General features: G+C 37.8%; 5 protein-coding genes and 2 non-coding genes across 7 annotated transcripts; 5 read left to right on the top strand and 2 right to left on the bottom strand.

Moving 5' to 3' along the window:
- The first annotated feature begins 9 nt into the window (after window positions 1-9).
- LOC104771190 (sm-like protein LSM4) lies at window positions 10-2,526 on the top strand. Its single transcript, XM_010495679.3, has 8 exons — window positions 10-486; window positions 604-646; window positions 763-804; window positions 988-1,086; window positions 1,206-1,283; window positions 1,737-1,773; window positions 2,008-2,115; window positions 2,231-2,526. Exons 2-8 carry the CDS (start codon window positions 644-646, stop codon window positions 2,251-2,253), a joined length of 390 nt encoding a protein of 129 aa, XP_010493981.1. The 5' UTR covers window positions 10-486; window positions 604-643; the 3' UTR covers window positions 2,254-2,526.
- On the bottom strand, window positions 106-177 carry TRNAE-UUC (transfer RNA glutamic acid (anticodon UUC)). Its single transcript has one exon. It is a non-coding gene; the product is annotated as a tRNA-Glu (tRNA).
- Window positions 1,357-1,494, top strand: LOC147919273 (small nucleolar RNA snoR127). Its single transcript, XR_015594334.1, has one exon. It is a non-coding gene; the product is annotated as a small nucleolar RNA snoR127 (small nucleolar RNA).
- A 573-nt stretch (window positions 2,527-3,099) lies between the features above and the next one.
- On the bottom strand, window positions 3,100-4,386 carry LOC104771189 (large ribosomal subunit protein uL6z/uL6y). The gene is made up of 3 exons (XM_010495678.3): window positions 3,884-4,386; window positions 3,658-3,780; window positions 3,100-3,344 (listed from the first exon to the last, which is right to left on the bottom strand). The coding sequence occupies exons 1-3, from the start codon at window positions 4,256-4,258 to the stop codon at window positions 3,258-3,260; spliced, it is 585 nt and encodes a 194-aa protein (XP_010493980.1). The 5' UTR covers window positions 4,259-4,386; the 3' UTR covers window positions 3,100-3,257.
- Window positions 4,344-7,242, top strand: LOC104771188 (uncharacterized). Its single transcript, XM_010495676.3, has 13 exons — window positions 4,344-4,659; window positions 4,743-4,880; window positions 4,973-5,054; window positions 5,136-5,212; window positions 5,297-5,412; window positions 5,506-5,623; window positions 5,719-5,835; window positions 5,999-6,090; window positions 6,178-6,244; window positions 6,344-6,425; window positions 6,513-6,604; window positions 6,711-6,854; window positions 6,953-7,242. The coding sequence occupies exons 1-13, from the start codon at window positions 4,513-4,515 to the stop codon at window positions 7,097-7,099; spliced, it is 1,419 nt and encodes a 472-aa protein (XP_010493978.1). The 5' UTR covers window positions 4,344-4,512; the 3' UTR covers window positions 7,100-7,242.
- A 44-nt stretch (window positions 7,243-7,286) lies between these two features.
- On the top strand, window positions 7,287-10,704 carry LOC104771187 (replication factor C subunit 3). Its single transcript, XM_010495675.2, has 11 exons — window positions 7,287-7,581; window positions 7,671-7,781; window positions 7,964-7,996; window positions 8,236-8,404; window positions 8,893-9,074; window positions 9,524-9,660; window positions 9,790-9,888; window positions 9,974-10,043; window positions 10,128-10,202; window positions 10,328-10,373; window positions 10,478-10,704. Exons 1-11 carry the CDS (start codon window positions 7,498-7,500, stop codon window positions 10,534-10,536), a joined length of 1,065 nt encoding a protein of 354 aa, XP_010493977.1. The 5' UTR covers window positions 7,287-7,497; the 3' UTR covers window positions 10,537-10,704.
- Window positions 10,705-11,539: 835 nt separating this feature from the next.
- On the top strand, window positions 11,540-17,517 carry LOC147919272 (factor of DNA methylation 1-like). The gene is made up of 4 exons (XM_087503466.1): window positions 11,540-12,042; window positions 12,182-12,371; window positions 12,916-12,947; window positions 17,287-17,517. Exons 1-4 carry the CDS (start codon window positions 11,644-11,646, stop codon window positions 17,515-17,517), a joined length of 852 nt encoding a protein of 283 aa, XP_087359592.1. The 5' UTR covers window positions 11,540-11,643.
- Window positions 17,518-17,776: the final 259 nt, after the last annotated feature.

The following is a 17,776-nucleotide window of genomic DNA, read 5'->3' as shown; positions in this document are numbered from 1 at the left end:
TTTTCCTCCAGACTAACCATTTGAAACTGATGCCTGCTGGTGAAACTAACTAGTAGTATGTATGTAAAAGACAGCAGGCAGGCAGGCAAAATAAAAGTAAAAAAGCTCCGATGCCGGGAATCGAACCCGGGTCTCCTGGGTGAAAGCCAGATATCCTAACCGCTGGACGACATCGGATTTGTTGAATGAATTGGTATATATTTAGATCTAAACATAATATACAAGGAAACTACGAAATTATTATAAAGTTAAGGGGGCTCGAGTGCAAATAACTAAAAGTTTCACATTGACCTAAAACTAAAAGGAAGAGCTCGATTCATTATTTCATTCATTAGAAATCCCTCTCACTGTCAAAGAGAAGTCGAAGAAAGCAAACAGATTTCCAAGTTTCGTCGCCTCCCCCTAATCCTTCGATCTCTCTTTCTTCTTCCAATCGCTTTCTTCTTCTTGTGGAAGAGGAAGCCGATCTACCGAGTATATAGCAAGGTTTCTTCTCCTTTTGTTTTGAATATTTTGAAGTAGCCAAACTAGGGTTTTTTGTTCTGTTTTACTTTATTTGGTTCTTCCGCATCTTATGAATAGAGTTTAATCTTGTATTTTCAGGTTTATTTTTACGGATCCCTGAAGCTTCTAATCTGAGAAGATGGTAAGTTGCTTGATGGACTTAGGGTTTGTTTCTTCGTTCTGTCTTTTTTTTTTTCAATATTATTTCAAATTCTGACTCTAGCTTTTTTTTTTTTTGTTTTGTTTTGATTTGTTTAGCTTCCTCTTTCGCTCCTCAAAACTGCTCAAGGGCATCCTATGGTAAGTAAAAGTTCCATCCTTGATTATTTATTTTGTCTATTGTATTGAGCTGAGTTTGAGCTAGCACTGTTTAAATTTTAGATGTTGCGTTGAAGTGTTTATATTTTTTTTTTTTGCATTATGATAGTTGTGTGCAATTGCTTAAAAGTTTACATCTTTTTGATGATTGAATTGTTTTGGTAGCTTGTTGAGCTTAAGAATGGAGAGACCTACAATGGGCATTTGGTGAATTGTGATACTTGGATGAACATCCATCTGCGTGAAGTCATCTGTACATCAAAGGTTGTCTTTTTTTCTACTTTTGTTTGGTGATTCATTTTTTTTTTTTTTTTTTGTCTATTCCGTGATGAGATTTTGTGTGGTTTGAGACTCTAATATGTTGCTGCTTGCTTACATTGTAGGACGGAGACAGGTTTTGGAGAATGCCCGAATGTTATATCCGTGGTAACACAATCAAGTATCTTCGAGTTCCTGATGAGGTAATATGTTTTCTTGTATATATGCCACTTGCTTGATCGAGTTTTTTCTTTCTTTCTTTCGGTTCTTCTTACTCTGGAATGATGATGCTTAGCCAAATCAGATATGTGCTCCAAGAGGCATTTTTCTGTGGAACTCTGTTCTGCAGATAGGGTGCCTCTTGTTGTAGTGCGTCTTAGACGATATCACAGGGAATGGTTTTACCTGACCAGAATGTTTTCTCACTTTTATGGACTTTGCTGTGTTTTGTTTCTGAAGCCAGTTGCTCCATTTCTTGAAATTCTCTCATTTTAATTTCGTTTTCGATCCCTCTATAATCTAATATAATCACTTAACATTCACTATATCTTTATTTGGAAGTGACAGTTATAAGCTGTTTCTATTCTCTATTTGGGTGTTTACTGCTTCAACCTAGATTGAGTTGACTGACTTGTATTGATTTCTTCTCTCTTCAGGTGATTGATAAAGTTCAAGAGGAGAAGACCCGCACAGGTATAGTATCTCTCACTGTCTATGTTGTGCCTTTACTGAGCTGTTAATATCTGGCCAGAGTAGACATCGAGAATTCGTAACTGTAAAAGTTTACTAAATATGCTCAAGCGTTATAGATTAGCCAAGTTTTTTTTTTGTTTTGATCCAATGGCAAGAGTTACGGATTTATTGGGAGGTTTTCAAGGAGATGCAAGCTTTTCCTGATAATAATCTGTAATGGTTGTATATGTGCAGATAGGAAACCACCAGGGGTTGGACGCGGAAGAGGACGTGGTATTGAAGATGGAGGGGCCAGAGGCCGAGGCCGAGGAACTTCAATGGGGAAGATGGGTGGTAACAGAGGTAAAAAATACACAGCCAAAGCTGTCACAAAACTCTGATTTTACTAGAATACTCTTAACTCTGTGTCTGCCTCTAATATATTTTAAGCGTAACTCAAAATATGTTGTGAAAACAGGAGCAGGTCGTGGGCGTGGTTAATACAACAACTTTTAAGAGTTTCTCTGTTTTTAGCTGGCACCAAGCGCTGCTAACTTCTCTTGTTGCTGCTACTGGGTTAGTTTGATTGTAGAGAAAACCAGAGTTACATAAGAAGTTGGTCTTTCATTGGTTTTCTATTTACATATGTAAGGGATAGGGAGGGAGTGTGTTTTTGGATTCTCCTTTGGATCTTTTGGAAACAGAAGTTGTCTTTTGCCTTGTGAAATTTGACGGTATATGAAATTTGAGAATGCTGTTTCATTTACGCTTCAATTGAGTCTGTTCGGTCAGTGTTAGTAATTTTTGCTGAAATTAAAATAATTATTATGTGATCAAATTTCATAATCTTAGAATATAAACTATTAGCCAGAGGAAGTTGATCAGATGTCAACATTAAAACGGTTACATCACATATTCGAATGGGGGATGATCGTAGGACAGAAACAAAGTGTGACTTGTATCAATCCTAGAAAGTAGCAAGTATTATAAATGATCACTGTGTAGAACAAGAGAAAGTGATCATCAAATCAAAACAAAGTCGAGGCTGAGGTAAAAGCTTCATCGAATTCTAAATGGCAGAAGAGGAGAAACAAAAACTTAGGTCAGAGATCAGAGTGGTAATGATCACTATGAATTTGGGAATGAGAAGTCTGTAGATGAAGGAATCTGAAAGGAGGAGAATTAGTGTGTAGTTCCAACACAACTTCAATGCTTTTTGGTTAATCCAATCGGAGAGTTTCAATTGATTCAGTGCAGCACATGTTGAATACGTGACATGATGAACTCTGGTTTCCTTTTGGATACTTGTAGTACCATTGTTGTATGTTGATAAGAACTGTGACACTCTTTTAAGTACAAATACCATACGATTTGACTAGGTAAATGAGAGTGTCTCCAAAACTTGTAAATAAAATCTCCAACAAAAAGCCAAAAAAGGATAATGAGTTTTGCAAACACAGGTGGATTTGGTCCATGAAAACGAAAACTAACATTCAAATATCAAACTATTCCTCTTCAACAATCTTGCTTTTCTCGCTGACATAGATTCCGTCAAGAAACTTCCTGATATCCTTCTTCTTCACGTGACATTTCTGCACATAATCAAAACAAACCCATGTAAATCAAACCATTCATTTGGTTACACTATGCAAAATGTGATCCCAAACCTCAAACACATCAACCAAACAAAACACTTTCGAACACAAACGGTCATGCTTATTATACAAAGCAGGGAAAATTTACTAATCATTCTATTGTAAGAGACATATACAGATAACATCAATCTTAAGTTTATACAAGAAATCAAATCATGGAAGATGCAATACCAAATTCAATCATCAACCAAAAAAAAAAACTGAACCTTGTCCCAAGAAAATGAAAACTTTGCTAATTAAAGAGTGTTACCTGGTTGATCAAAGCACATGACCTTGAGACGAGCTCGATATCGTTACCATCAAGAACAATCTCATCCTTGACCTTCTCAGATCGAACAATGGTTACACCATCCAACATATCAACCTTCCTCACCTATTATATATAAACCACATTTCTATCTAACTTCAGTCTTCCATCATTTTACACTAAAGTTCAATCTCAACAGTGATGAAGAAGAGTACAAAAAAAAACAAACCTTTTTCTCGCCAAGGAAGTTACGGATCTCAATAGACTTGCCATCACCACCAATGGAAGCGTTGATGGGAAAATGAGCGTACACAAACCTCATCTTGTACCGGAAACCTCTGGTAACACCGGAGATGAGATTATCAACATGGCTAAGAGCGGTTCTAATGGATGCGCTGGTTTTGCGTGACCCAAACCACGAGTCGATCTTGAGCTTCTTCTTCCCGGTCTCGGGGTCCTTGATCAGCTGGAAATCGAGGTTGAGATGCTTGAAATCACGAACGAGTTTGCCTCGTGGTCCTTCGACTTCGATGACCTTAGCGTGAACCTTGATGGTTACGCTGTCGGGGATGTCCATCGTCTCGGAAGATAGAATCGTCTTCATTTTCACCAACCTTTTTGACGGCGACTCTCTCTTTTGCTCTCTATCTCGTTTTGAGCAGCTCAGGCAGATGAAGAAACCCTAATATATCGTTTTGTCGGCGGCTTTTTAAAAAACACAGAAACCCTAATAAAAAAATGTTAATGGGCTATCAAATCAGCCCACTAATAAGCTCACGGCCTGTTAAGCAATTTGTGATCTTTTTTTTTTGGAAAGTGTAGAGTAGAGAGCTAATGGTGTGAGCTTGTCGAGGTAAAATGGCGAAAACCGAAGTGGAGAAGAAGAGTCAAGATCAACAACTCCTCGTACCTGAAGATGATACTGCTTCATCATCTCGGAGGAGCCTCGCCGGAAACAGACAAAGACTTGCTTCTCTCGACATCTTCCGTGGCCTCACCGTCGCCGTACGTTTCTTTCTTTCTCTCTTTACTTCTGCGAAATTTTCGAACTTCAAGTTTTTTCTTTTAAAATTACTTACTTGAATCAGTTGATGATTCTCGTTGATGACGCTGGAGGAGAGTGGCCAGTGATTGCTCATGCTCCATGGGAAGGTTGCAATTTGGCTGATTTCGTCATGCCTTTCTTTTTGTTCATCGTCGGCGTCTCCATTGCTCTGTCCTTAAAGGTCAGTATTTTAGAATTCGTAAGCTCTCAGAGTTCCGATGTTTGCTGCTTAGTAATTGAATTACAAAACCTGTGTCTATTCTCAATATTCAGAGGATTTCGAACAAAATTGAAGCTTGTAAGAAGGTTGGTTTTAGGACTTGCAAGCTTCTCTTCTGGGGTCTTCTATTGCAAGGTAATTTAACTTTGTGTTGTAACCTTGTAGATACTTTGAACATTTATGTATTTGCATACTTTATTTTCTTTTGCTGTGAAGGTGGATTCTCTCATGCACCTGATAGATTAAGCTATGGTGTTGATGTGACTATGATGAGGTTTTGTGGGATTCTTCAGGTGTTGTCTCATGCTCATGTTTCATTTTATGTATTTATGTATTGTAACTTAGAAGATTCATGTTTGTCTTCTGTTTTCATGTAGAGAATAGCTTTATCTTACTTGGTAGTAGCATTGGTTGAAATCTTCACAAAGAACTCACATGAGGAGAATCTGTCATCCGGGAGGTTCTCAATATTCAAGTCATATTATTGGCATTGGTAAAACCTGACATTTGAGTTAGTCTAGAATTAAAATTTCATGAAAATCAGATCGAGAGTTTCGGATTAATCTTGTTTCTAGTACATTCACAGGATTGTTGGTGCATCAGTTCTCGTGATTTATCTGGCTACAATCTATGGAACTTACGTTCCTGACTGGGAGTTTGTTGTCAATGATAAAGATAGCGTTCTCTATGGGAAAATCCAATCCGTAAGTCTTTCGATGTTTGTATGTTATGTGATCATTACTAAGGGTTGTGTGAAAGTGGTCAGATGATATTAAGAAATTTTGGGAATCCTTCCTAGGTATCATGTGGTGTGAGAGGAAAGCTAAACCCTCCCTGTAATGCTGTTGGATATGTTGACAGACAAGTTTTAGGGATTAATCATATGTATCAACGTCCTGCGTGGAAACGATCCAAGGTACAATATACGTAGTTGTGCTTGCCTATAGACTGAGCACACTCGCTCCGAAGATTCTACACATGCTAGAATTTTGAGACTGCATAATGATTTGTGTCAATCCTAATTATATATGTTTCATGTCAATCGACTCAATCCTAATGTTTTTTTTTTGAGTTTATAGGCTTGCACCATAAATTCTCCTTATGATGGATCTTTACGCCAAGATGCACCGTCATGGTGCCGTGCTCCATTTGAGCCTGAAGGAATCTTAAGGTCTAATCTTGTCACCCTAATCACTAACCGAGCATTATGATCATCATCTTCAGAAGTTTATAACACTCAGAAACTTGTCTTATGCAGCTCCATATCTGCTGTTCTTTCTACAATCATCGGAGTCCATTTTGGACATATCATCTTACACTTGGAGGTCAACTTACTAAAATGAATCATAAACCTCAAGCTCTGACGAACTATCACCGTTTTGGCTTTTGAATATCATCATTTCAAACATTACCAAATTTTTCAGGGCCATTCAGCTCGGTTGAAACATTGGGTCTCCACTGGTCTTGTTCTCCTTACTCTCGGGCTTACCCTGCATTTCACCCACTGTAAGAAACACTTCGCTTTTTGATCCATCCAACTCAAAACAGTCTCTTCTCTTTAACATATATAACAAACTCAAAAATGTTTTGCAGTGATGCCTGTAAACAAACAACTCTACAGTTTCAGCTACATATGCGTGACCTCTGGTGCAGCGGCGCTCGTCTTCTCTTCCTTGTATTCACTGGTAATTCTTGCTCCACTACATCGACGACAACTAAAGACGTTTGTCATGATGACAAACTTTTGGACAAAACAGATTCATTGGTTTTTGTTGATTTGGGATTTTGCAGGTCGATATATTAGAGTGGAGACTCATGTTTCTGCCTCTAAAATGGATAGGCATGAACGCAATGCTGGTTTACGTGATGGGAGCTGAAGGCATGTTGGCTGCTTTCTTCAATGGTTGGTACTATCGCCACCCGCACAGTACACTGGTAGATATTTGAACTGGGCCTCACTGTGCTCTTTCTTCGTCTTTTAACACTACTACTCCAATTGATGTATACTAAGTTACTAACACCTGTTGCTTTAGATAAATTGGATACGGGAGCATGTTTTTATCCGAGTTTGGCATTCAAGAAGAGTTGGTGTGCTTATGTATGTCCTTATCGCGGAGATTCTCTTCTGGGGTTTGGTCACTGGTGTTTTTCACAGATTCAAGATTTACTGGAAACTCTAAATCAGACACGGTGAAAAATACCCAGTCTACAGTATACTGAAGTTGTAATAGTTATAGGATATATATAGTTCAAATTCCATGATAAGTGATGTAATCAAATTCATGATACGTTTTTGTTTGAATATAAATTAAACATATCCGAATGATCCGTATCCTTATTATTGTGCACTTTATTGAACCGCGTATCGTACGAAAAGACTCTAAGAGAAGGAGAAGGTTCGGTTCTTCAAACCTGACGTGGGAGTAAGCGAAGAAAGAGCTAAAGACAGACATCTCACAGAAAAAAAAAAAAAAAAAAAAAAACTGCTGAGTGCTGTGGAGAGGAAGAAGAAGACGATTGACTTGTTTCCCGCCACTTTCATTGTCTTCTCCGAAAACCCTCCGGTGGTGAAGCAAAGATGTTGTGGGTCGACAAGTACAGACCGAAATCACTGGACAAGGTCATTGTTCATGAAGATATCGCCCAAAATCTCAAGAAACTGGTACGCCCTTTTTTGTTCAAACCCTAGTTCATTTTGGGGGTTTTTTCTCGATGATTTGGAATCTGATTTTTTCGATTTCTCCTATTAAGGTTACCGAGCAAGATTGTCCGCATTTGCTCTTCTATGGGCCGTCAGGTTCGGGTAAGAAAACCCTAATCATGGCGCTTCTCAAGCAGATATATGGTGCCAGTGCAGAGAAGGTATCCTTTTTAATTGAAACCCTTTCTCAAAACTAAAAGATGAAGACTTTGTTTGTACCCTTAATGCTGTTTAGCGAAGCACTGACTCATTATATCCTCTTTAGATTCATTTTTATCTTCCGATTGCTACTTTTTGTCATATGGAAACTGACAAGTTGCTTAATTTTACTACTTGACTGCAGGTGAAAGTGGAGAACAGGGCGTGGAAAGTTGATGTGAGTTGCACATGCTTTTTTTCTCTCTGTTTTCTTTGCGTTTTGTTCTAAAGGTCCTCAATGCTTAGTGTCCATATTCATCTTGTGCTCTTGTTGGATCAGTAACTCGTGTTTCGGGTGGTATCATCTAACTTGTTAATGCAGAGAAGTGAATTGTGTTTGCTATCAATTCTTTTGGTGGCCCTTTCTTGGCGGAATTTAACTTGATAACATTGTCTTTAATCTTTTGAACAATGCAGGCTGGGAGTAGAACTATTGATCTCGAGCTGACTACATTATCAAGCACCAATCATGTGGAGCTTACTCCAAGTGATGCAGGCTTTCAGGACCGATACATCGTTCAGGAGATAATTAAAGAAATGGCTAAGAACAGACCAATTGACACTAAAGGAAAGAAGGGATATAAGGGTAATAATTCCGCCTAACTATTTTTCTGTACCACAGTATCATTAGTGGAGACATTTTGCATGTCAGATTACATAGTAGTAGTTATTTTATTCAACTACAAAGAGTGATACTTTTATAAGGGAATTGGATGTCATCTTCAATCTGTATACTTCTGTGGTTGACTTGGTCTACATTTTATGGTTTATTCTATAGTGTTTGTTTCCTTTTCTCAACATGATCAATTCGATGGTATCCTCATATATCTAGTTTTAAGGCTTCTTGTCCAGCTGAATCTCTATTTTTATTCGTTAAGATGGTTCTTTGTTCTTAATTATCAACTTATCTCTCGTCTCTTACAACGTTTCTTGGTGAAGTTTTGCCTCTATGATCTGCCAAATTTTTTCAACTTCTTTTCACATTACGATATTGGATGATGTCTTATATTTGTCAAAAGTATTTGGGCGTACTCGAATGCATGATTTTGTGTGTGTTTTATTTTGTTGTGACAGTGTTGGTATTAAATGAGGTTGACAAGCTCTCACGAGAAGCTCAACATTCTCTGCGGAGAACAATGGAGAAATATAGCTCATCTTGCCGTCTCATCTTATGCTGTAACAGCTCTTCAAAGGTTACAGAAGCTATTAAGTCTCGTTGTCTTAATGTGCGCATAAATGCACCTTCGCAGGAAGAGGTACACAAGCTGTTCCCTCTGTATTTGTAGAATATTTTCTGTATAAATAATCCGCAAAGAAAATTTGTGGAATGTTGTTAATGCATGAGGCTTTGTCGTTCAGCTCAGTGTTGAGACACCAAATCTTGTTTTGTGTCTTTTAGTGGGAAAACTCATATCAAATACTCTCTTAGAAAAGCCCATCTTGATGTTGCATTTTTGTTTAAGATCTACACAATATAGATATAGGTTCGTATACTTTCTTGCCATTTTGCTGTGTACTTCTCATTGGATTGGCAAGAAAACTAGTTTATCTGCTTTTATCCTTATTGAGAAGTCTCTTAAGACTTACGGTGTTAAAATATTACATAAGATTCAGTTTGCTTCTTCTGGCCTGTGTAAACTTTCTTCCAAAAAAATATAAAGTATTCAAGATTATTGTTAACAAAAATGTGTCTCCCTGGTACCAGATAGTGAAAGTGTTGGAGTTCGTTGCAAAGAAAGAAAGTCTGCAACTGCCTCAGGGTTTTGCTGCTCGTATTGCTGAAAAATCAAATCGCAGTCTTAGAAGAGCTATTTTGTCACTTGAGACTTGTCGTGTCCAAAAGTAAGCATATCATACTGTATCTATACAGACAATCAATAAGTTTGGTTCTTTTGTTGTTTCATGTTTTAAAAATTTAACTTACACTACTTAGATCTTGATATCCCCCTTCACATTTGTTTTTCTTTGTAGCTATCCGTTCACAAGTAATCAAGTGATATCTCCTATGGATTGGGAAGAGTATGTTACTGAAATAGCAACTGACATGATGAAGGAACAAAGCCCTAAAAAGTCAGACTCTAGTGAATCATTTAGTTTTACAATATATAACTTAAAAGATACTTTGAATTATAACATCTCTTGTATGCTTCTTCAGGTTATTTCAGGTGCGTGGAAAGGTGTATGAATTGCTAGTTAATTGCATTCCACCAGAAGTCATACTAAAGGTCTTAAACATAACCTAATTCAGCTATATATTATGTATTTGGGTCCTTTTTGTCTTTTTTACCCATAGTTTTGTGCATTCTCAGAGACTTCTTCATGAATTGCTGAGGAAACTGGACTCAGAGCTAAAGCTTGAAGTCTGCCACTGGGCTGCATATTATGTAAGAATATTTGTTACACCGCTCTCAGTCTTAGCTTGTGAATTCTATCTCAACATCTGTGTTCCCAGTCCCATCCTTTTGTTTTGATGGCTTGCTTGATAATATGTCTTTGGCCCTTCTTACAGGAACATCGGATGCGATTAGGTCAGAAAGCCATATTTCACATTGAAGGTATATAAAACTCTTTAGTTATTGCATTTGGCAGGCTACATAATATAATATATCATCTTTCTTATATTTTAATGGGTGATTATTGTGTTGGTGTTACGCTGCAGCATTTGTGGCCAAGTTTATGAGCATATACAAAAACTTCCTCATTTCAACATTTGGGTAGGGGAAGGGAGGGTTCCAAATCGAGGAAAAGAGGACAGACTTGCACTTGTACTGTTTTTTATGTGTGATCTGAGGTTTCGATTTTAGTGGGTCATTTTAACTTCGATGTTTCTATTTATTTCTCTCAGACTGTTAATTTCAATGACTATGGAAACGGTTTAGGCACAAATTTCGCTCCCAATCCTTGAATCTCCGTTCGATCATTTCTTACAGCCTAATCAACATTGCTCCAATTTTTGTCCACCATCAATGCTGCATTTTAAGTTTATATGTTGGTGATGGGATCCATTTATGTTAGAACTTAGAAGAAGGGATGCATGCTTCATCTGCTTCAAGTTGGTGCTTCAAGATTCTAGAGCACAAACGGCTATGGAGCTCACTTGGTCATCTGCTGGTGCTTGAGGGAGTACGTAAATCAGACTCTCTTTGTTATGTAGTCTCGTCGATGTACCCTCTCTTTACTCTGGGGTTCAGTTTTCAGAAAGAAAAAAAAAATGTAGTGTGCCTATGCATTGTCAACTAATGAGCCATTGCATGACGAATATTACTTCCTCCGTTTCAAAATATAGGATGTTTTAAGCAAAACACGGAGATTAAGAAGTCTTTACTTTTAACAAGTTCAACCAATCAGAAACAAGACTGCATAATATAAAATACTAAATTAATCTAAAAGTTGTATTGAAATTTGAAAACATCATATATTATGAAACAACAAACTTCTCCAAAACACCTTATATTTTGAAACGGAGGGAGTATAAAACTAACTTAAACCTTATCGTTTTCTTAGTGGTTCGGTCTTTTAGGGTATTAAGTTTTTATTGGAAAAGAAAACTAAACTAATCATTAAAAAAAATCTTACATCCAGAACGATGCGACATCTTAATAAATGATTTATTGCTCGGATTGTGTGCGTCTCAATAAATAATTTATTCGTTACATGCAGAGTATTATTAGTACTTATAAAAAAAAAAGTGAACAACTTTGGAGATTAGAAGATCGCAGTTTTTTTCTGAACAATAAATCAGAAGACGAAGCAATCTAATGAAGAAGAAAAAGATCAATGATATGTACTTGAGGGACGTTGTTGAAAGGCTGGAGAAATTTATTGATGTTAAGTTTGAAGTGTCATAAGCAGTTCGAAACGTTTCAAGATGGGGTGGAAGAAATTATGAAGAAGCAGGATGAAGTGTTCAAAAAGAAGAAGAAGAAGAAGAAGCAGAATGAAGTGTTCAAAAAGAAGATGAAGAAGAAGAATGAAGAGCTGAAAAAAGTAGTGAAAGAAAAGAATGAAGATCTGGAGAAAGTGATGAAGGAGAAGAACGAAGAGGTGGAGAAAGTAATGAAGGAGATGAATGAAAAGCTGGAGAATGTAATGAAAAAGATGAACAAAAAGCTGGAAGAGGAACGTTGCGAGTTGAAAGAATTAGAGTATACAAACTCAGTCCTACTCAGTAAAGAACGTCAGAGTAATGATGAGATACAAGAAGCGCGCAAAGAATTGATTAGAGTATATACTTATATCTTTATCTTTCTTGAGTCTATTAATATAACTTGATATATATGTTTTTGTGGGTTTCAACTATTTATTTAGTCTTCTGAGTTTTTTGTGGGTTTCACTTATAATATTTTTTTTCTTTTCTTTGTAGGGTTTGAGAGATCTATCAGGACCTCCTGATAGATCAGCTACCATCGGAATAAAGAGGATGGGAGAAGTTGATGAAAATGCGTTCTTAAAAGTATGCAAACAGAGATTTGGAGGTGAAAGAGTTGCGTTGGAACAAGCCATGCTTTGCTCAAAATGGCAGAAAACCCTCAAGGATCCAGCATGGAATCCATATAGTTTTAAACGATAAGATTAAGAACAGAGAAGTTTAAGAATATCTCTCTTATTAGCTCAAAGAAAATACCTCAAAACTTTAAGCTCTCACAAACTCTCAAACTTAATTTCTCTTAGGTTTTGCTACATCTCAGCATCCCATATATATATAAGCTCTAAAGTATATTCTCCTAATCTTAAATGGAAAACTTTCTTATTCCTATTACATTTAGATATCTACTAAATATAATCTCATTTTCCATTTCTCTTTGATTAGCTTGATCTCCAAGCTTTTCAAGCTTACACCAACATACTCCTCCTTAAGCTTGAACTCTAAAGCTGCTAAGTCTCTAACTCCCATGAGCTCTCTCATTTGCTTGAACTTGATTTTTCCTAACGCCTTTGTGAGAATGTCCGGCTTCTGACTGATGCCTTCAATATGCTCCACTTCTACCTACCCATTTTCGACACATTCTCTTATGAAGTGATATCGCCGAGCAATGTGTTTACTACGTCCATGGAATACTGGGTTCTTTGCTAATGCAATTGCTGATTCATTATCAATTCGAATAAGAACCCTCTCAACCAAATTCCCAGTAATTTCTGCTAACAAATCCTGCAACCAAATTGCTTGTTTAGTAGCTTCCGTCCCTGCCATATACTCAGCTTCACAAGATGATAAAGCCACAACATCCTGCTTCCTTGAACACCATGTGATCGGACTGTTCCCAAAATAGAAGATATGCCCATAAGTACTTCTACTATCAGCTGGATCATCATTGTGACTAGAGTCACTGTAACCAACAAGTTTAGGTAACCTTGATCTTCCATAAGACAGTCCCAAGCTTACAGTTCCCTTTAAGTACCGTAAACATTGTTTCAAGGCTGCACCATGTGAAACTCTTGGACTCTGCATATATCTTGACAAAATTCCCACACAATATGAGAGATCCGGTCGAGTGTGAAGTAAGTATCAAAGACAACCTACTCGCTTGCGATAGACAGTTGCATCAATTTCTTCCTCCTTCTCTGCTTTTGATAACTTCAACTCTCCTTCCATTGGTGTGTGAGCTGAGCTGCAGTTTCGTAAGCCAGCTTCCTCTAAAATCTTCAATGCATAGCTCGTTTGGTCGAGCATTATTCCTCCTTGGTGTTGCCTTACCTGAATCCCAAGATAGTATGATAGTTTTCCGAGATCACTCATGTCGAACATTGACGACATCTCCTCCTTAAACCTCATTATGATCTCTAGACTTGTTCCCGTGATGAACAAGTCATCAACATACACTCCCACTATCAAAAGATCATGATCGGAACTCTTTCTGTATACTGAAGGTTCTTTTGAGCAACGAACAAACCCAAACTCCATGAGAATCCAATTAAGCTTGTTGTTCCAGGCTCTAGGAGCTTGTTTTAAACCGTACAAAGCTTTGTTGAGTCTATAGACTTTATCTTCTTTTCCTTTCTTCACAAATCCCTCTGGTTGACTCACATGTACTAACTCCTCAAGCTCACCATGTAGAAAGGCAGTTTTAACATCTAAATGGTGTATCTCCCAACCATAAGAAGCAGCAAGATCAAGCAATAGTCTGATTGTTTCGATCCTTGCAACTGGTGCAAATACCTCATCAAAATCCACACCATGTTTCTGAACATAACCCTTAGCCACTAGTTGCGCTTTGTACTTATTTATGCTCCCATCCGAATTTCGTTTGATTTTAAAGACCCACTTCAAGCCAATTGGTTTTGATCCTACAGGTAAGTCTACAAGATCCCAGACTTTGAATCTTTCAATAGACTCAAGCTCTTCCTCACAAGCTCGTCTCCATTCCTTGGACTCACTAGCTTCTTCAAAGTTCCTCGGTTCATTGTTCAAACAGAGTAATGCCAACTCTCCTTCTTCTTGTGCAATTTGAAAACAAACGTAATCTTCGAGGTACTTTGACTTAGTTCGTATTCTTTTACCTTCTACTTGAGGAATTATTGCAGGTGATTCTTCAAGTTCTGCAGGTGGTTCTCCATCTGAGTTTGATTACTCATCTCGCTCTGTTTCTTCACTAAATGTATCGTTTAAGACCACAGGTTGGTCAGACGACTTGTGTACCTTATCCTTTCTGGGATCATCACCTCTGATACCGCCAATTGTAAACTCAAAACTCTCTTCTCCATCCTGTCCAGAATTATTCTTGCTCCAGTTCCACCCTTTTGCTTCATCGAACACAACATCACGGCTAACTATGACTCTTTTGGTGTCAGGATCAAACAATCTATATGCTTTGGAACCAGGCTCGGTTCCTAAGTGAACAAGACAGCGAGTTCTATCATCCAGTTTTTTTAGTTGAGCTTTGTCTGCCTTGGCATATGCAATACAACCAAAGACTCGAACATGTCCAACCGCCGGTTTTCTGCCTCGATAACATTCGTATGGTGTTTGATCCTTGAGTGATCTAGTTACAACCCGGTTCAGTAAATAAGTAGAGTGTCGAACAGCTTCACCCCATAGATAGTTTGGCATCTTCATGTGTTTCAGAACACTTCGTGTCATCTCCATCAAAGTTCTATTTCAACGTTCCACAACTCCATTCTATTGCGGAGTGTAAGGAGCGGTCAAGTGTCGAGATATGCCAGAATCTTCGCAGAAAGAGTTGAACTCGTGGGATACGAACTCCCCTCCTCTATCGGTTCTAAAGGTCTGAATCTTTTCTTTTGTCTCCTTTTCCACCATTGTTTTGAACTTCTTGAACTTCTCCATAGCTTCGCTCTTCTCCTTTAGAAGGATGGTCCACATGTACCGCGAATAATCATCGATAAGCACGAATATGTATCGACTTCCAGCACTTGTACTTGGTGTTATTGGACCGCAGAGATCTCCATGTATAAGTGCTAGCCTTTTTGTTGATCGAAAATTTGTTGCTTGCGGAAAAGGTTGTGTAGATTGCTTACCGAGTAAACACGAGCCACAAATCTCTTTGTCAAGTGGTTTACTTGGACCTCCCAACACATGCTCATTGGTAAACATTGATGATAGTGTAGTATAGTTAACATGTCCCATCCTAGCATGCCACATACTTGATTCTCTTGAAGCTAAGACATTTAAACAAACACTGTTTGTTAATCCCATGTTAACTTTATACAATCGATTCTTAGACCTCTCTGTTTTAACCAAGAGATTTCCATTTTGATCTCTCATTGTTAGATACTCTCCCTTCAAATGAATATCACAACCAGCCTCTGTAGCTTGTCCTAAGCTTATGATGTTGCTCCTTAGCTCTGGGATGAAATATACTTCAGTCATTACTCTCGGTTTTCCATATGAATCAACAAAAGCAATGGTTCATTTTCCTTTGATATCAATCCTTGAGTCATCTCCAAATCTAACTTTCCCAGTAATTGACTGATCGAGTGTGTCAAAGTATCTCTGATCTCCGGTCATATGATTGCTTGCACCGTTGTCAAGATGCCAAATATTATTCCCATATGTGTTGGCTTCAAACTTACTCGGCCTGCAGTGCTTTTCGTTTAGATAGACAACTTCGTGCATCATAAGTTGATCAGCCTCTTCTGTATCTTTAACCTCACTTTCTTTTGCTTCTACTATACCTAGTTTCATCAAACGCTCTGGACATTGTGAAGCAAAGTGATCTACTTTGTCACATCTGAAGCAAACAACTTGGGACGGGTCCTTCCAAGTACTGCGACCACGTCCTCTTCCTCTGAAGGTTCTTCCACCACGTCCTCTTCCCCTGTATTCTCCATTGTATTCTCGACTTTGTGACTCTTGATTAACATACATAAGTTTGCTTTGATCCTCTTGAGTATCTTCTTCCTCAGAGATACGTTCCTCATAGGCTTTTAACCTGCCAACAATATCTTCGAAGCTTACGGTATTGAGATTTAACACTTGTTCAAGAGAAGCAACCATATGTATGAACTTCCTTCTTGGAAGACTCGATAAGAACTTCTTAACGAGTTTTGACTCCTCAATAGTTTCCCCAAGAGAGGCTGTTTTTGAGGAGATTGCAGAAAGTTTCTCTGCAAAATCATCAATCTTCTCGAATTCCTTCATCTTGAGTCTGTCGAATTCAGCCATTAAAGTCTGTAATCTCGCCTCTTTGACCCTCTCAGCTCCTACATGTCGGTTCTTAATTGTTTCCCAGACCTTCTTTGCTATGCCTAAACCTCCGACTTGTAGTATAAGAGCTTCCGGTATAGATTGCAGAATTAATGCTATGGCTAGATTATTCTTATCACTATCGATCAGCTCTGTTTCAACTGCCTCCCATACCTTGTTAACCTCAAGCACAAAACTCATCTTTATGGCCCAAACCGTGTAGTTAGTTGCATTTAGCATGGGACATGATATCGAGGACGATGAAGATGAACCTTCTTTTGGTTTGTCTCCTGTAACTGCAATCTGTTTGTTCTTGTTATCCGAACTCACGTCGTCCGTCATCTTCTCACAGCTTCTTGATCTTCAGGCTCTGATACCAAATATAGTTTTAAACGATAAGATTAAGAACAGAGAAGTTTAAGAATATCTCTCTTATTAGCTCAAAGAAAATACCTCAAAACTTTAAGCTCTCACAAACTCTCAAACTTAATCTCTCTTAGGTTTTGCTACATCTCAGCATCCCATATATATATAAGCTCTAAAGTATATTCTCCTAATCTTAAATGGAAAACTTTCTTATTCCTATTACATTTAGATATCTACTAAATATAATCTCATTTTCCATTTCTCTTTGATTAGCTTGATCTCCAAGCTTTACTTCAAGCTTACACCAACAATCCATTCAAACGGGTCGGAACTGGGGAAAAAATGAAGGTTTGTTCTGTCTCATGTTACTTTGATACTTTCCCATTACTATATCGGTCACATTTCAGATGGTATTGATTCTGGCGTGCGTATATATTACATTGTTTATGATTGTTTAGGAAGTGGTGGATGAAGAAGATGAGAAACTTAAGATCCTGAGAGAAGAGTTGGGAGAAGAAGCAGAAAACGCAGTTAAGACAGCACTTGTGGAACTGAACGAGTTTAACCCAAGTGGTCGGTACGCAGTTCCGGTACTTTGGAATTTTGAACAAGAGAGGAAAGCAACACTCAAAGAAGGGATTGCTGACTTGACGAAAGAGATCAAAACTCTCAAACGCAAGCTCTCATGAGTGTGTGTTTTTTTTTTTTGTTCTTTTGGAATTCTTAATTAAAGGATTAAACTCTCTACCCCTCTCTATCGTTAGTAAGTGAGTTCTAAACTCATGCAAGGTTCTTTTGAAATTCGGATGTATTCATATAAATATAACTTATTCTTATCTTTGTGTTCTCCAGCTCGTGGGTGTGGTAATCTTTAGATTATCTTAGAAACAAGACGTAAGACAAACTTGAATCTTCTCGAGTTTGTTGCAGTTAAAACTGTTTAATTAA

Source organism: Camelina sativa, chromosome 20 (assembly GCF_030686135.1).
Source record: "Camelina sativa cultivar CO46 ecotype springtype chromosome 20, ASM3068613v1".
In the NCBI taxonomy this organism is placed as follows: Eukaryota; Viridiplantae; Streptophyta; class Magnoliopsida; order Brassicales; family Brassicaceae; genus Camelina; species Camelina sativa.
This window is presented reverse-complemented; position numbering and strand designations above follow the sequence as displayed.

Coding starts and splice junctions, on each gene's coding strand:
- LOC104771189 (XM_010495678.3), bottom strand. CDS start 4,258: ATGAAGACGATTCTATCTTCCGAGACGATGGACATCCCCGACAGCGTA. Junction 3,781..3,883: donor ACTTCCTTGGCGAGAAAAAG/GTTTGTTTTTTT, acceptor TATATATAATAG/GTGAGGAAGGTTGATATGTT. Junction 3,345..3,657: donor CATGTGCTTTGATCAACCAG/GTAACACTCTTT, acceptor GATTATGTGCAG/AAATGTCACGTGAAGAAGAA.
- LOC147919272 (XM_087503466.1), top strand. CDS start 11,644: ATGTTAAGTTTGAAGTGTCATAAGCAGTTCGAAACGTTTCAAGATGGG. Junction 12,043..12,181: donor CGCGCAAAGAATTGATTAGA/GTATATACTTAT, acceptor TTTTCTTTGTAG/GGTTTGAGAGATCTATCAGG. Junction 12,948..17,286: donor CCCTCTCAACCAAATTCCCA/GTAATTTCTGCT, acceptor ATGATTGTTTAG/GAAGTGGTGGATGAAGAAGA.
- LOC104771190 (XM_010495679.3), top strand. Junction 1,087..1,205: donor AAGTCATCTGTACATCAAAG/GTTGTCTTTTTT, acceptor CTTACATTGTAG/GACGGAGACAGGTTTTGGAG. Junction 1,774..2,007: donor AGAGGAGAAGACCCGCACAG/GTATAGTATCTC, acceptor GTATATGTGCAG/ATAGGAAACCACCAGGGGTT.
- LOC104771187 (XM_010495675.2), top strand. CDS start 7,498: ATGTTGTGGGTCGACAAGTACAGACCGAAATCACTGGACAAGGTCATT. Junction 10,203..10,327: donor GCCACTGGGCTGCATATTAT/GTAAGAATATTT, acceptor CCCTTCTTACAG/GAACATCGGATGCGATTAGG. Junction 10,374..10,477: donor AGCCATATTTCACATTGAAG/GTATATAAAACT, acceptor GTTACGCTGCAG/CATTTGTGGCCAAGTTTATG.
- LOC104771188 (XM_010495676.3), top strand. CDS start 4,513: ATGGCGAAAACCGAAGTGGAGAAGAAGAGTCAAGATCAACAACTCCTC. Junction 4,881..4,972: donor CCATTGCTCTGTCCTTAAAG/GTCAGTATTTTA, acceptor CTCAATATTCAG/AGGATTTCGAACAAAATTGA. Junction 5,213..5,296: donor GGTTTTGTGGGATTCTTCAG/GTGTTGTCTCAT, acceptor GTTTTCATGTAG/AGAATAGCTTTATCTTACTT.